General features: G+C 37.5%; 1 protein-coding gene across 1 annotated transcript; it reads left to right on the forward strand.

The window, feature by feature from the left end:
• Window positions 1–4,376: 4,376 nt before the first annotated feature.
• Window positions 4,377–7,618, forward strand: LOC148018205 (GDSL esterase/lipase At5g03810-like). Its single transcript, XM_087661703.1, has 5 exons — window positions 4,377–5,138; window positions 5,632–5,759; window positions 6,276–6,509; window positions 6,705–6,963; window positions 7,278–7,618. The coding sequence occupies exons 1-5, from the start codon at window positions 4,439–4,441 to the stop codon at window positions 7,475–7,477; spliced, it is 1,521 nt and encodes a 506-aa protein (XP_087517829.1). The 5' UTR covers window positions 4,377–4,438; the 3' UTR covers window positions 7,478–7,618.
• Window positions 7,619–17,837: the final 10,219 nt, after the last annotated feature.

The raw sequence follows: 17,837 nt of genomic DNA on the forward strand, positions 1-17,837 counted from the left end.
GAGAAGGAGAGGGGAGAGAAAGTGCAGAAGAGAGATAAAGACTGCAGGAAGAGAGAGGAGAACTATAGAGAGAAGAGAAAGACTAGGAGTAGAGAGAGAAAGACAAGAAGAGGAGAGAGAACTGGTTGGCAGCCATGGAAGGACAGGGAAGAAGGTGAAGAAGGGGAAAGGACAGATGTATATTCATAAAATGGTACCCTAACCAGGTCCTTGTACATCTTAAATAACCCATCCGTGTAACCGGGTATTCGCATGTGCTATCCTCGTGTTAACCCCGTGTAAGACCCTCTAATCCCATTCTTTACAGAAGAGGTACTGGACCTCAAGGTGACTACTAGCCTACATCTACAAGAGCAACCTAACACCCCCCCTTGTAGTTGTTAGTGACCTCTAGGTGTAAACAAGAGCAAGTTGCTAAAAGCAAAAAGGATTTCAAGAAGTTGCATATGGAGGTAGAGGCCCAACGCTGCTAGGGATCGCTAGATCCGATTGCACAAAGCCAAGATGAGGGAGGTCTACAAGGGATTCAAGTAAAATGTCAATGTCAAAGAGGAGCAGGCCCACGACTCTAGAAGCAGGACAAAATTGAGGATCTAGTAAAATCTCGACCTTTTCTAGAAAAAACCAAATCCCCTTTAACCTATAATGTTCTACTTGGTCTTATAAAGTCATTCTATCACATATTCACACTTGCTTATATAGTACTAACTTAGAATGGGAGGTTCCATCATCCGTAAGAAATATAATGTAGTTATGGCTTAAAAAAAGCAAGCCAATGGAGACTAGCAGTGTCCTTCCTTAGAAGTGATTTATATGTCTAAAATTCAACATCTCCCATTGTTTAATTCTCCTTAAAGGTGTGCATGTGAGGGATTTAACTTGTGGGTAGGTCCCTCCATGTGACACCAACTTGCTCTCTAAATGCTCATCTTATGCATGTTAGGGTAGGTAATTTTTGCCCCTATCTCTCTATCACACTATTTTTTCAAAAACCTCAAAACTTTGTAAATAGTCAATACTCTAATCTCTATTAGTAAAGCAACTAATAAGTTGTGTATATAAGAATTTCGAAAAGTACTTAAGATACAAATGTGCATAGTTTTCAAGTGGAGCTAGATGAGGGGGACAAGAAGGTATTATGGTTTCTCCCTTGGTTCATGCTAAAGGTATTTAAGGATGTGCTATGATATGGAAACCTTGATGGATGTTCAAAAAGTATAAAGAGGACCTTAACAGTAATACTAGAGACATTCTTGCAAGTTTGATGCATCTTGCCTAAATGTGTTTATAAGAATGTATGTATTTGTATCCATGTAAGTAGATTGTGTGTGTGTGTGTGTGTGTGTTCGAGGGGAGGAGAGGGATTTGTTATATACTATGGTTATATATATGTATGTTTGTATATATGAAGAAGTCAATAATATGTGATGGTGTCTATGTATATTGTTGGGTCCACTATAAATCCCATTGATCAATAATTTGATGCTTGCTAATCAATGATTTAATGTTAGATAGTTTGTGTTCCAATTTTCATTGATCAAAATAGCATGTGTTTGGGCTCTATTACAACCCATAAATAGAGTGCATTTGAGTGTCCTTTTACTATTTTGACAAAGCGGTTTGCTAAGAAAATGTTGAGAAATCATAACTATGCATGTGTTTATGTAATTATGTAATATGTGTGATTATAAAGACTACATTGATGGAAGCATATGCGTGTGTCTATGTGCACAATTACGTAGTGTGGAATGAGAGAAGAGGGTGTGTGTCTATGAAGAAGTATATAATAATTCCCAATAGTGTACACAATACTGGGTTAACTCTATAAAGCCCAATGATCAATGATTCCATGCTAACTAGTCTATGTTTTGGCTCTCATTGATCAACCTAGTCTACTCTTGGCCTTTGTTACAACACACAACTACAGTTCGTATGCATTACATAGTATACCTTATACTATTTTGACAACATGTTTTGGTGAGGAGACGCTAAGATATCATAATTATTAGATGAATGTTAAAATGAGATTAAGGTAGAGACTATACATTCGTATCCATGCATTTACTTCTATAATATTGTGTGTGTATGTGCCATGCCTTTGTGTGTGTGTGTGTACACATGTACACATGCACACATGAGCATGCGTATGTATGTACATGTGCACGCACACATGCATGCATAGGTATGAATATATTCCTATAAAATATTTTGTATGTGTATTAAAATGATGGGGCATGCCAATGCATATATGTTGATATCCAATTTGTGTGTATATGTGTTGTGTACAAGGTCTAGAATATTGCCATAGAAATTTGGAAGAGGAGGGATATTAATGCCGAATTTGACACTAGTTGTAGCATTAGAAGTAGTTTAGAAGTCTGGGAAAATAGATTCCTATATGAGAATAGATAACATTAGATACAAGCCAAAGTGTGTCTAGACTTGTGGGGCCCATGTTACTCAAGAGTTGAAGGTTACAAGTAAATATTTGATGATGTCATGGAGAAGATGTACCATGCATATTAGTGTGACAAAAATTCTAAATTGGTTCTAGCTTTCAATAAATACAAATTAGAGTTGAAGGTTGCATGTTTATTATGTTTGGGATGCTCCATATTTATCTCAAGGCAAAAGCATGTCAATTTATAGTTGTGTGGATAAGTATAGTTGTTGGTAGTTTGTCTAATAGGTCTAGTTTGTCTTAGATTCTATCCATTATAGCTATGTATATCATGCTTTAGATGTGATATTGGCTCTCTTAGTCAGTAGTACTAAAAATCAAATTGTTATGCTCTTTCTCTGATCTCACTGGAAGAAATACATAATTTAGTACTTGCTTGCTATCTACAATATTAAAAGTTTGGCTACAAGTAGGTATCTCATGTTGCTAGTGATGAATCCTCTTATATATGTTATATCATGCTTTAGATGGTGATATTGATCCTATTTTTTAGTACTAATAATCAAATTATTATGCTCTTTCTCTTAGCTCACTTGAATCAATACATCATTTAAAATTTGCTTGCAAGTCTACAATTTTAAAAGTTATTTGTTACAAGTAGGTGTTTAATGTTTCTAGTGGCGAACCTTCTTATGTATGGCAATGTTTGAAGCTTTAGTGTGATTGCAAAATTTCAAAATCGTAGGCCATTTTGGTGTGCACTAAGTTTATATTTTTTGAGTATTGTTATGCTTCTCATGCTTTGAGTGGTGCAAAGGAACTCTAAATTACTTTCTATATTGTAATGAAATCCCTTTTTCTAGTTACTATCTACAAAATTAGAGCCCTATCTAGTAACATTATATGGTAAGTTGTTGTAAAACTAGTAACAATAATGAGATAACTATGAAATTTTGAGACTCCCTACTTATAACTAGTAAATTATTGTCCTCTAACGTCTAGCAAATTACATACATTCTTTCTAGTCAATTAAGAACATAGGATTGTCCTCGTTATAACTCGTAAATTGAGGTCCTTTGACTAGAAACTTATCTCGCCTTTGAGTAGAAATTTCTTTTCCTATCATACTTGGTAAATGCAAAATCTATAGATGATAAATTTGCTACATTGAATATGGGTGTACCTTCAAGTAGGTAATGGGTTATTATGCCAACATACCCTTGCTTGTGTTTTTCACTACACATTCATTCATGCACATGTATATGTGCATGTTTATAGGTACATGTATACACATCCATACACCGCCACTCATACATTGCTATACACATGATCCACATATATACACATGTAAGTAACAAATATTATGGACATACATACACACATGTATGTATCCTTATGTCAAATATAATTTCACACCCAAATACATGTACACCTAAAACACTCTACGTGAGCTCGCACACACACATATTCAAGGCCATAATGACAATTTTTGCACTACGTTGATGTAGAATTGTGTGTATATACATGTATGAATGTGTGTAGATACACATGAGACACATACACATAATTTTTCTGTATACGAGTGTTTTTGTGTATCTAGTCTAGATTCTACACTAGTGTATTATAGTATACACGTGTGACGTGTATATATGCACATATATTTATTGTACAACTCTATAAAAGCATGAGCAGATGTGCTGGTGAATCTTGATGATGTTGTTTTTGTTCGATGTACCTACTGCCGAGTAGCCTACGTAGTACGAAAGCATTGATACGCCGTGCAGCGTGCTAGCTGTGTTGGTGCAGCAATTCAAGCGAGGTCACTGCCGACAGATGTCCAAAAAGATTATAATAATATGGTGATTTGATTGAGGCCTTGAAAGCTACTGTCAGTAATTGCTGCAGCAATCCATGCGAGGTCACTGCCCACCGATGTCGAAAAAGATGGTAATAATGTGATGTGATGATTTGATTCAAGCCTTGACAGCTACTGTCATACTAGGAAAACATGGTGGTTGTAATATTGATGTTGCAGGGATGTCCATACGCTGCGAGGGGATCGGGATCGATTCAGAATCATACGATCAGGGCCTTCCGATCCTCAAACTGATATATTGCGGGATGCTGAACGAACTATACTTTGATCGTATTGGATTTATAATCATGAAAAAGGGAAGGAAATATACGGCGTGGGGGCTTGTGTGGCGCCGGGTGCAGGAATGTCGGCTATGGCGGATGGAATCAGCTGGAGGAGCAGCAGAAGCAGCTGCACTTGCTGGGACGACGACGACGATGATGGTGATGGTGCTGACGATAATGATGATGCATTGTAGTTCTGCTGCGGCGGCGGCTTCTTCTTCTCCGTCTTCATCATCATTGCGGCCACCATCATCATCTGCATCTTCTTCGTCGACAGCTAATTCGTTTACGGCTTCTAATTCCTCGACGTGGGCTGCGGCTACAGCTGCTATGGCTACTGCTACTTCTACTGCTTCCTCTTCTTCTTCTGCCTTGGCAGCTGTTATGGCCGCCGAATCATCCATGGTGATGAATAAGGAGCAGCAGCAGCTGGTTCCGGCGCTGATCGTATTCGGGGACTCGACGGTGGACGTGGGGATGAACAACAACCTGACGACGCTGGTGCGGGCCAACTTCCTGCCCTACGGCCGAGACTTCCTGGTCGACGGCAAGCCCACAGGCCGCTTCAGCAACGGCAAACTGCCCACCGACTTCCTTGGTAATCATTACCCAAGATCATTAATGTTTCGCTGTTACTCTTGTTCGAATTATTCTGCGCCGTGGGCCCATCATTGGTATTGTTCGCTCTAAGATCACATTGTGTTAGTTGCATGTTGCATGGTTGGTGGATGTTGCTATGAGAACATTAATCTTCCTTCCATGCATGGATGTATGTGTGCGTTGCCTTATTTATCAGGAGAAATGCAGTAAGCAAAGGAAGCCATTTAAATATTACGCATTGTGAAATCCATTTAGCATATCTCAAATTTGATGGGGAATAGCCTTATATATTTAGACTTTGCTAAAGTAAATTAGATTACTTAAGGTCTTCTTAGCCTTGGATTACTCATACCACACATGCATGCGCGCATACACGCATGGACACACACACAATTCCCCAAGTCATGGTTTTCATAGTCTTTGTTTATTATAATGTCATTATTTCTCTATCTTTTAAAATGGAAATCATATGACATGTTTGATTTTGGCAGCTTCATTACTTGGCCTTACTCCTCCTTTGGCCTACTTCCATCCCCAAGCCCATGGGAACAACATCATTCAAGGCATTAACTTTGCCTCTTCTGCTTCTGGCTTCAATGATAATACAGCAAAGTTCTTTGTGAGTATATCTTCTGTTCATCATTGATTACTCAATGCTCACCATTTAAGTTAATCAATGTCACTTTAGTAGGCCCTTGACTTCCATCGAAACATTAAACTTGGATGTTAATCGAAAATGAATGATGGCAGCAAAATGCATCTACTTGTCTATGACACATGCAATTTTCACTCCACTTTACAAAAGTTTTATAATTAAGTTTCTACTTTATGTTGTGAAAATTTGTCTTGCAAGTTTCTTTTGCTAAGCCTTTTTGAAACTAGCTTTTTAGGGTCTAGGAAAACATATTGTGGAATATTTTAATCATTGCCACTTTCAAACTCTTATTAGGTTTTAAAAATTCGGCTATGTTAAAAGTTGTACCTAATGGATGTGAGAGTTGGATTTATTGCTGCATAGTACAATAGTTAACTTATTTTGAATCTTAGTTTCTAAAAGCTCGCTCTTGGATTAGTATGATGTAATGTTTTATCAATTTTGAGCGCACTTGTAATAATTGCAATTTTCTTTTTGTAGAATGTTATATCTCTTCCAAAACAATTGAAGCTCTTCAATAATTATCGTAATGACTTGGCTACAATAGTGGGCGATAGGCAAGCATCTTATATTCTCTCAGAAGGCTTGTATTTGCTAAGCACAGGTAGTAATGATTATGCTAATAATTACTTCTTCAATCTACGGCTTATGGACAAGCTCAACAAAGATGATTACAAGAAGTTTCTTCTTCAAAATGCAGCAAATTTCATAAAGGTACCAATTTCAATATATAGGTATTTTAAGGTCTTAATTGATGTTATGATAACATGTGCATTTATGTATGTGGTTTTAGTTAGTTGGTAATCATTAAGATCAAAACTCATGGTCTTTTTCATTAAGTACCAACTGTTAGAATACATGAAGATACCTTCGAATAATTGTCATGCTAATAATTTGCAATTGTTCCAGGAGCTTTACAATCTTGGAGCTCGCAAACTTGTCATTGTCTCTCTTCCACCTTTAGGTTGCCTTCCAGTTGAGCGCACTATTCTTGGGAAGCTCAACTTGGGTGAGTGTGTGGAGGGACCAAACCAAGTTGCAACTAGCTTTAACCAAGGCCTTCAAGACCTTGTCAAGGCAACCCAAGCCCAACATGGTGATTACAAGATACTCTACTTGGATGTATATTCTCCACTTTGGGATATCTACCACAATCCAATCAAATATGGTACATAAATCTCACCTTTAATGTTGTTATTCTTAGTTTGTGATGCAATGCATGCTTATGTTCCGTGACCCCCTCCCTAAGGCTTTTGCCTTTGGGTTTAAGGATTACTTGAAACCAAACCAAATGCCTCACCATTTTTGTCTTGATGTTTACAAACATACAATGGGTAATTACTAGTATGGCTTAAGAGAATATCAAAAGATCGACGTTCATAGTACTAGTATGACTTAAGAAAATATCAAAAGATTGACATCCATATTAGTGTGCATGCTAGATCTTATAAAAATGTTTCACAATTGTTCTTGTTGCTGTAGGTATAAACAATGTGAAAAGAGGGTGTTGTTCTTCTGGAACTCTAGAGGTTGCATTCCTTTGTAATCAACTAGAGGAGGATCTCACATGTAAGGATGCTTCCGAATTTATGTGGTGGGATAGCTATCACCCTACTCAAGAAGTGTATGAAATCTTAAGCCACCTATTTTTCTCTGAAATCGTTGCAGCAAATATTTTGTAAATGAATAGACTCAATTGAGTTTATTATTCATTAAAAGGAAAAGGAGATAACATTTACTTATCCACAAGTTTATTTTGGTTTCCATTAATATTATAAGTCGTGGGAATGATACACGAGTAGGTTTAGTTCTTACATGTTTTCAAACTTCTGTGAACAAAAGAAGCCTTGTATTTATTTGTGATACACCAAACTTATGTGTCTCACATTCTTTCTCTTGGTTGCAATATTCTACCTAGTAAAAATATTGGAACAAAACGTCCTAGGGGAATTTGAAAAAAGTTTTAAAAAGTTTTTGAAAGTTTATTTTGATTTTTGTATACCTTATCCACACTAGTATCATAGTTGAGATAATGATCTAGACTTACAGTGTGGTGCAATAGAATGATGTTCACAAGTTGGGTGTGCTCTTGTTTCCAAATAATTTTGTGAAAGATATTGGGAACAAGAGCACACCCAACTATATGTTTAGTCTCAAGTCATCACAACAAGCTTGTCCATAGTCTTGTGAACACACAATATTCAAAAAAAGCACAAGATCTCTCTCTCTCTCTCTCTCTCTCTCTCTCTCTTACACCTTAACTATCTTGTTGAATTTTCTCTATAGTCACTCATACATCCATAACTTCTGTATTGATGTGTGGTAGTGGTTTGCATACATATTCGAGTGGAAGTATTGAAAACTTGTATATGGCTCTCCACATGATTGAAATCTACAGCATGGGGAGTATAGGGTATATTATATACTGTTGGATTTTCTCCTTTCAAATTTGCAATGTTTCATAGAGTCAGTTGCTTAATGCTATCTACTATAACTTTGCAATTGATTTATGAATTATATATTGAACTTTTGGGCAAAAAATTGATCCTTTATGGAGGAGGATCCATTCATTCCATGCCTTTCTTGGTCCTTAGATTGTTCTAAGGATCAATTGCACTATTTTTGTCGTCTTTAAAATGCATGAGAACAAAACCAAGATTCATAAAAACATGACCATTATGTGTATAAATATAAAAATCAAATTAGTGAGAAGAATAAACAAGTCTTATCACATTTGAGGTAGGGACTATAAAACTTTCTATTTAAGATTATCTTTTTGGACAATAAACACATGGACATAACTTAATTTAATTGTACCTAGTTATTATTAATATACTACTAAAAGATTTGTATTTCTAACTCTTTTATAAGATTGATGAGTGCAATATACTACAAGATACAAGCCTCATACTGACGTTCAAAACGATGAAAATGTTCATTAAAAAAATTGTCTTCGTCGTCTCGCTATACACATTAGTATTAGCGACGCCATAGAACTGTTGCTAGCAATGCATGCAATAAATTTGCGACGCTAATAGTGATATTTACAGTTTATTTTTTTTGTATTTGGGCTATACAAAAGAGTTAGAGTAAGGTGTACAATGGTCATCAAAATGAAGGCAAAGTGTATTTGAATCCACAACTAGACTAATACATGAATTAAGTACAAGATTACGTAATGAAAGCGATGACAGAATCGTGGCAAGATACAAATGATGATAACAACATAGTGTATAGAAAATGCCTACATAAATCACATGATAAAAAAAGAAGAGGATGTGTGTTCACAGATTTAAGGGTGAGCTATAGATCTTAGCCATCTGAAAGCTTCTCTCGTCGCAAAGAAGCATCGAATGGACTTTGCAAAAAAAGAAACTATACATCAGCTCACCATACAATAATACATTTTAATTAAAATTACTATGGACAAGAAAGATGAGTGACTTATTGGGCCGTCACGTCCATACAATTGGTCGATCAATGCAGTGAGACTGTCTCTCTCTGCATATCGAGTTTCTAGATTGATGTGATCGCAGCTTGTAATGGAGTGCTGTAAAGAAAACAAATTACAACTATTAGAAACATAATTGTCAATACAAGGGATATCGCAAAAAAAAAAGTAAGCAGAACAAAAGAAAAACTTACAAAGTCCTCCAGATAAGTCATGTGTTCGCCACTTCCAAGATGATGGACCACTCTTGCCTCTAGTCGTGCCCTCACCGCCTCGAGTTGCTGTCTCCAACGTCTTGGAGAATCTGTAGCCTCCTTGAGTCGGCGCAAGTCATTTATATTTAGTCACTCGGGCTTTGAGGCCCCACTATTAAGATACATGTGTGCGTTCGATCATTTGTGTGACATGTACGCACGTATGCACTCCATCATCCAACCAGTGGAAAACCTATCTATTGCGGCGGGTACCAGAAACTCCTTATACAAGGATGCTACTATGTAGTCCTTGTCCCCCTTTGGTATGCTTTTCCAATGATCTAAGACATGTCCAAAAACTTGTTGATACAACTCTCATACGAGCCATTACCCTCCTCTCCTTATCATTCATGATGACGGCTCCTATCCTATCATCTACAAGGTATCCATACCCCTCTAGGCTATGCCTAAGATGTGTCATCTCCCACCTGTGACCATGCTCCTGGGTATATCTAGGAGACCCTTGTATATTTGGTGTACCTATGGGGGTAGTATCTCTTGGAGTAGCACCCATAGGGGTGCCATCTACAGACAACTGAGCAAAAACTAGAGTGACTAGAGTAGATGTTCCCACAGGTGACGAATTTCATAGGTGACACAAATCCAGTAGAATGACAAGGCGGAGACTGTGTCGATACCTCGACAAGAACCACGTGAGCCACCCTTGCACGAGAGCGAGTAGTACCCGTATCTCAAGCCAACCGTGGGCTCACCGCATCCACATCTCCGCAACATCTCCCATAACCACTCCCTCCATTTAGCCCAAGTTTGGAGCGTCGATCTCATCTACTCAAAATCGATATATTAGAGTGTGCTGAAGTAGATCGAGCAGAATGGCTTGATGGTGTCTGAGACCTCTTTTGGTCCGCCATATCTCTAAATCGAGCTATTTGATCTGGAGGCATACATGTGAAGATTGTTGGGGGTAAAGGCACCTCTGTCTAGCCACATGTGTATTACTACACTGACAGTATCCGCCACTGCATAATGTAGGTGGCATGCGCTCGTCACTGTCACTTTATTCTTTATTCTTTTAGTGATAGTTTGAATAAAGGAAGGCCAGTCATACATTGTGACTGTTGGAGTTCCCATTTGTGTCTCTCTCTTCTTGCTCTTACTCTCTGCCATAGCTCACTTTTAAGAAAGCTTCGACCCTTCCCACCTTTCAATTGGTATTAGAGCTTTGGATTAGAGCTTGACCATGGAGCTTGGCCCTCGGCGGTATTACTTCAGCCTGGATTGAAGACCTAGAGCTTGGAGCTTCAATCACTACAATAGAAATGAGGCATAGAAATGCATGTTAGACGCGCAAAGTTAGGCGTGCCTATTATTGCGTCTATATGTGCGTGTAAAAGAGTGTGTAAATAGATGTGAATTTTGCATCTATATGTCTACGTAAATAGACGCGAATATGGACGTGCCTTCAGATACGTAATTATTTAACCACCTGAAATTGGACTTAATATAATAAAAAAACCAGAGTTAATAATTATTTTTGCATTGCTCTGTAATGAATGGCAATTTCTCCAGTTGACAAGCCTGATATAAGTAATTAGCGATAAGTGACAGAAACCTTATTATACAATTAGTAGCAAGCATTGTATGTATCTCGTAATTTCTCTACTTGAAGATGATAAAAAATACTTCTTTTTTATTATGAAAAATTCAATTTAGCTTTAAACTTGACTATTGATTCTTGAGTATGTACATGTGCGCATGATAAAAACCATAGAATTAAAAATACACATTGAATCATTAAGCAAATTAAGCATGTTACAGTGAATGATTCATCTCATCTTCAATGAGATCAGTCCTTGCTAAACTATCTACTTCTAGGTCTATGTTACCAAGAGGTAACGAAACAAATAAGTCTATCCCACTATCAGATGTGTTGTTATATTGCTCAATAACTTCATCAATATTATCGACAATCACATTATTGTCCTCTTCTGCGTTTCCTTGAACATCCTCGCAAGGTTCATCTTGTACTATATCACGCATATCATCCATTATGGTGTCATCATATACATCATCATTAATTGTTGGATTGTCATCTACTATCTCTATGTCGGTAATATTACTATATATTGGTTTTGAATGATTAGATATAGGGATGACATACCACCATCGGTTATTGTTTACCATTGGATGATACACAACCTGTATTTGAAAAACAAAAGCAAGAAACTTAAATACTTATTATATTGTGTATATGTATCACATGTATACATATAAAAAATTTAGCTTTTGCATATATACATGCTCGCATTGTTGAGGTGTACTAATGTGTCATTCTTGTTTTGGTGAAATTTTGTAGAGTCAATGATTACAAAACCGCTTGGATGACGTCTGATTGTGTAATGCTTACCATTTGTTACCACTTCTTTAAACCACTTCACATCCAGTATATATATAAAGAATCATCTGAAGTCAAGCTTTAGAATATCTTGGATCAAGCCACAATAACCTTCCATGGTACCATTGGTATCCTCGAAGTGAGCAAGGACACCACAATCTTGGGTATTTCTCTTTTCATTTATCCGTTGAGTTCGAAGATGTTTACCCTCACAGCAAATAGTATTGAATAATGTGCACTAGTACTAAAAGATTAAGATCAAACATGTCAATTATTTATATAAAATATAACTTATAGAAACAAATTAATTGATAGTATGTCTCACCTTTGATAAGCAACCTTGTGCGTATTCCCACTCTTCTTGAGATATATTAATTTCCTCCTATTTTTTCATTCTCTCCATTTTCTCATGTAACCAATCTATATCAATATGACGTGGGAGTGGATTTAGATGATCTGGAAATGAGACATTACATCTATATCTGGTGTGAAATGCTTGTCTTTCGCTTTTTCTTCTTACCCTTGCTTCATTATATAGTTTCACCCATTTGCTCATTACATCACTATTGAGTACACAAAAACTATTTAACTTACGAAGTCCTTCTTTTATTAGCACTTTACTCATTCCTTTTCCTTGAGGTATTATAGTCATCCTCAAGTCTTCATCATCTTTCCATAGTCGTGGTTAAAAGGGGTCCACTTCAGCAAGATATTCAGAGATATAAACAAGGGATGATTGCACTAACCAACCCTGAGCTATGCTTCCCTCAGGCCGTGCTTTTTGCCTCACAAAATCTTTCAAGGTTTTCATGAAGCACTCAAGAAAAAACATCCACCTTGCATGAACTGCCCCATAAAGTGCGATCTCATCAATCAAATGTACGAGTAAATGTAATTGAGTAGTCAAAATGGATCGAGGAAAAATTTCATCCACCAAACAAACCACCTCAACAGATAATACTCGAGCATCTTGCAATGTGTTTGGATCAATTTTCTTTGAGCTCACGTATCTGTCAGGATGTATTTGACAATTGTTTATTTTTGTGTAGAAATTCAAAGATATATAATGAAAAAATACAATATATACACACCTCACAAGCTCTCCCATCTTGTAAATGATATCACGTATATCTTTGGGTACACAAAGGGATATGCTAGTAGGAAGTACGAACTGAATGTAAACAATATTCATAGATCAAATGATTAGTTAAGGAAAAGGTCATCATACCCCAAATTTTACACATAGTTACTTCACTAATTACTATATTCATGGTTAGAGATACCCTTACTTGAATCATTTTGTGCCAATCGTGGGACTTCAAACCAGATAGTTGCTCCACACCTCTTTTCTTTTTCTTTATGAAGGATCCCTTGAGACATCTCATACATCCTGTGGGTGTTCGAAAGCTACATATTTGTTCCTTCACTATTTTTTCCTCGTTCTTTGATAACATCCAAGGTGCATGGGATAGCTCAATCTTTCCTCTGGGTCCAATGCGTGGCCAGGCTCATCTCATGCGACCAATGTTACGTAAATCCTCCCTTACATTGACTGAATCACGAGCCCCTATCAAGTGATCCCATAATGTAGATACAACATTTTTGAATATGTGCATGGGGTCCAACATCTTGAGTTCAGTCCAATACAAAAGACGAAAAAATATAGAGAACCTAACAAACAAACAATATATTATGTAAACAATTCATCATGCTAAATACTTTAAAGTCAATCGAGAGAAATGCACTTCTTACCGACTCATGCCGAGTGGAGGGTGGCTGTCGACATTAATCCATCTCTCCTTCCAATCTCGAATGGTTAGAGATTGTGGAGTCATTCCATTAGTAGGAAGAACATATTTGGGATGGTCAATAGGAAGAAATCGATGATGATTATCGTAGATAACCTTCTTTAAACATGCCGGCCTAGAGGAAACTAGAGAGGGATCGCAAATAGGATATGCAAGATATCCTGATGTGGTTAAACCTGAACAAACAAGTGAATTAATAAAATGCAATTGATTCAAGTCTTGAATTTCAAATATAGAGTTATATACATGTACCTGAACACTCTCCGTATCCTGGAAAGTCATGCATGGTCCACAACAACATGGCCTTCAACGTGTTTTCTCTAGAGGATGCAGATGCGCTTGTATCTTGCACCTCAATACCTTCCCATAACATTTCTAACTCTTCAATCAAAGGCTCTAAGTAAATGTCTATATTTTTTACCTTATGCTTTTCAGAAATCAGAAGGGACAACATTATATGTCCCTTTTTAATTGCCATGGATGGAGGAATATTATAGTTCACCAATACCACTGGCCATACACTGTATGATGTGCTTTTGATTCCAAATGGATTGATTCCATCCATACCTAAACCAAATCTCAAATTTATTGGCTCTTCTTTGAAAATGGGCCACAAATTATCTATATGTTGCCATGTCAGTGTGTCTGCAGGGATCCTCCATTTTTCATCACTTGAATGATGACTAGCATGCCATGACATGAGCTTTCCAATAGACTTACACTTGAACATAAGTTGAATACGTGGAACAATCGGAAAATGTTGCAAAACCTTACGAGGCACATCCATTGACACAATCATTGACACATGCATGGATTTTGACATAATCGAGGCCTCCCAGAGATGTCAAGTAATGTCTTGCTTGCTCTCTTTTAGTTGGTAATTTGTTTTCTTTGGGAAGCATTTGTGATAATAACCTATATATATTTTTAAAAGTGAGTTAAAAAACCACCAACATATATTTGTGTCTGATTTCAAAATAGAACAATTAATATTATGATTCATAAGCCAAACTGAATTGATACCTACTTCAATAACGCATTCAAACTGACATTACTCCATCCATAAATTGTTTGCAAGTTAAGTATCTCGAGGGACGCACAAAGAACGGAGTACGTACAACCTTCATACAATGGAGTAGATGACGCTACGTATAGTGGATCATCTGGCTTCATAGAGTGACCTTCTCCCTGAACCGGTTGCGAAAATAGATGGTATACCATGTTGTCCAAAATCTCATCCTCTACAACTTGATGGGGCATTTCATGAGGGCTACTATCATGGTCGTCAGTCTCCACTCTTCTTGAAGACTCTGCCTCCTCGCATCGACGTTTTGCAGCCTCTCGATGCCCGGGACGGAGCATCTGAGGATGTGGCACCGCATCCTGCTCAACCACAAAAGGGAGTTTCATGTACATTGATATATATTGAGTAACATAGACTAGCAATCTTAGTGTTAAAAAAAAACAATGAATACCGGTGATTTTTCTCGGTTCCATTCTTCATACATGCTGAGGTGTGACATTGCAACTCGACGTGCTTGAAAAATACACCCTCGACAACGATCACACATGCATTTAATTTTTCATCGTATCCATGCATCTCGATTATGAAGACGTAATATTTCATCATCACTTGAGGATGTGCTCGTTGACTCATCAGCATGCACCGCACTAGGTGATGACGACGGCATGATTAAACCTAATTCATGACAACATCAAAATATTTGTTATTCATATGTTTACACAAAAACTTCAAGCTGGCGTATTAATTATTCTAAGATCTCAATTTTAAATACACAAAACTTATCATAAATACATAAAACTCATGATAATAACTTATGATCAAAACTTATCTTAAAAACAAAAATTCACGATAAAAGCTAAATGCATGTCTATATCTACGTTTATCTACGCGTCTAAATCTGCGTCTACTTGTGTGTCTAACTTTGCATCTATACGCGCGTTTACGTAATCTTAGACAAGCATATACACATAAAAATAGACGCAAACGTCAAAATTCAAAAGATACTTAAATCATTTCTTTTCAAACTACGCCTTTCATTTCTTGCATTTTTTACACGTTGTGAAGCTCGAGTTTAGCCGACATGCAGTCTCTTCATGCCTCACCTCCTCATGACTCATCTCTTCTTTCACTTCAAAGAGATAAGAGGGAAAAAAGAAAAGCCAAGGAGAGGAAGAAAGAGAGAACAAGAGAGAGAAGAGCAAGAGGAAGAAGAAGCAAAGAGAGGAGACAACAAGTAGTAAGCAAGCATCAAGGGAGAGTAACTCACCAAGGAGAGGAAGAAGGAGAAGGAAGAAGCGCCACCACCTACCACACTAAACACTCAAGGTGAGTCCTCTCTCTCTCTCTCTCTCTCTCTCTGTGTATTAGGATCTATAATTGCATTTTGTATAGCACAAATAAATCATGAATGGTGGTCGTTGGACTGAAATCAGTCGACTGAGTGCGTACAACCTTCATACAATGGAGTAGATGACGCTACGTATAGTGGATCATCTGGCTTCGTAGAGTGACCTTCTCCCTGAACCGGTTGCGAAAATAGATGGTGTACCATGTTGTCCAAAATCTCATACTCTACAACTTGATGGGGCATTTCATGAGGGCTACTATCATGGTCGTCAGTCTCCACTCTTCTTGAAGACTCTGCCTCCTCGCATCGACGTTTTGCAGCCTCTCGATGCCCGGGAGGGAGCATCTGAGGATGTGGCACTGCATCCTGCTCAACCACAAAAGGGAGTTTCATGTATGTTGATATATATTGAGTAACAATCTTAGTGTTAAAAAAAAACAATGAATACCGGTGATTTTTCTCAGTCCCATTCTCCATACATGCTGAGGTGTGACATTGCAACTCGACATGCTCGAAAAATACACCCTCGACAGCGATCACACATGCATTTAATTTTTCGTCGTAGCCATGCATCTCGATTATGAAGATGTAATGTTTCATCCTCACTTGAGGATGTGCTTGTTGACTCATAAGCATGCACCGCACTAGGTGATGACAATGACATGATTAAACCTAATTCATGACAATATTAAAATATTTGTTATTCATATGTTTACATAAAAACTTCAAGCTGGCATATTAATTATTCTAAGATCTCAATTTTAAATACACAAAACTTATCACAAATGCATAAAAACTTATGATAAGAACTTACTATCAAAACTTATCTTAAAAACAAAAATTCATGATAAAAGCTAAATGCGTGTCTATATCTGCGTTTACCTACGCGTCTAAATCTGCGTCTATTTACGCGTCTAACTTCGCGTCTATACGTGCGTTTACGTAAACTTAGATGCGCATATACACGCGAAAATAGACGCAAACGTCAAAATTCAAAAGATACTTAAATCATTTCTTTTTAAATTGCGGCTTTCCTTTCCTGTATTTTTTACGCATTTTGAAGCTCGAGTTTAGCTGGCATGCAGTCTCTTCATGCCTTACCTCCTCATGACTCACCTCTTCTTTCACTTCAAAGAGACAAGAGGAGAAAAAGAAAAGCCAAGGAGAGGAAGAAAGAGTGATGGGACCTGAAATGGGCCGGCACTGGCTATAGCACTAGCCGAGACCTCATGCTCATGACACACAAACACCCTCACGGCCTTGCAGACCAGGAGCATCAATCTAAGGCAAAAGGACAAACTGTCCTAAAGCTTAATTCCTGTGTTTATAGTTCATAGTCCAACGTTTCCCTAAAACTCCTCAGAGGGAGATCCCAAAGTACTTAGGCATAACGCCTCGTCACACACATATAGGAGGCACTCCACCGACTAATAGTTGGAGCCCCACTGCAGCTTTCCTACATCTCAGGGATTGGCCCTTTGATACGCTGCTAGACATATAACACATACAAACACAAACTCCTCTCAAGGTACCAATATTTCACGTTCCAGGATGTACCATTCCTCACAACAATTTTCCCTTAGGACCCAACGATTAACCTACAGCTTGGGACGTCCTCTCACGCTCATCGTTGGTCACAACCTAAGGAAGACAGGTGCCATGCATCCAGGAGGTTTTTCTGATACCTTTTAATTATTATGCTTAATGTAAATTGTGTATGGCTATGTGCTCAGACAAAAGAAAAAATCAGCATCGTGCATGGTGCATAAAGCATTCTTTTCATGAATTTTACTAACGCGTG

Source organism: Lygodium microphyllum, chromosome 21 (assembly GCF_053477565.2).
Source record: "Lygodium microphyllum isolate KBCC chromosome 21, Lygodium_microphyllum_v1.1.10, whole genome shotgun sequence".
Taxonomy (NCBI): Eukaryota; Viridiplantae; Streptophyta; class Polypodiopsida; order Schizaeales; family Lygodiaceae; genus Lygodium; species Lygodium microphyllum.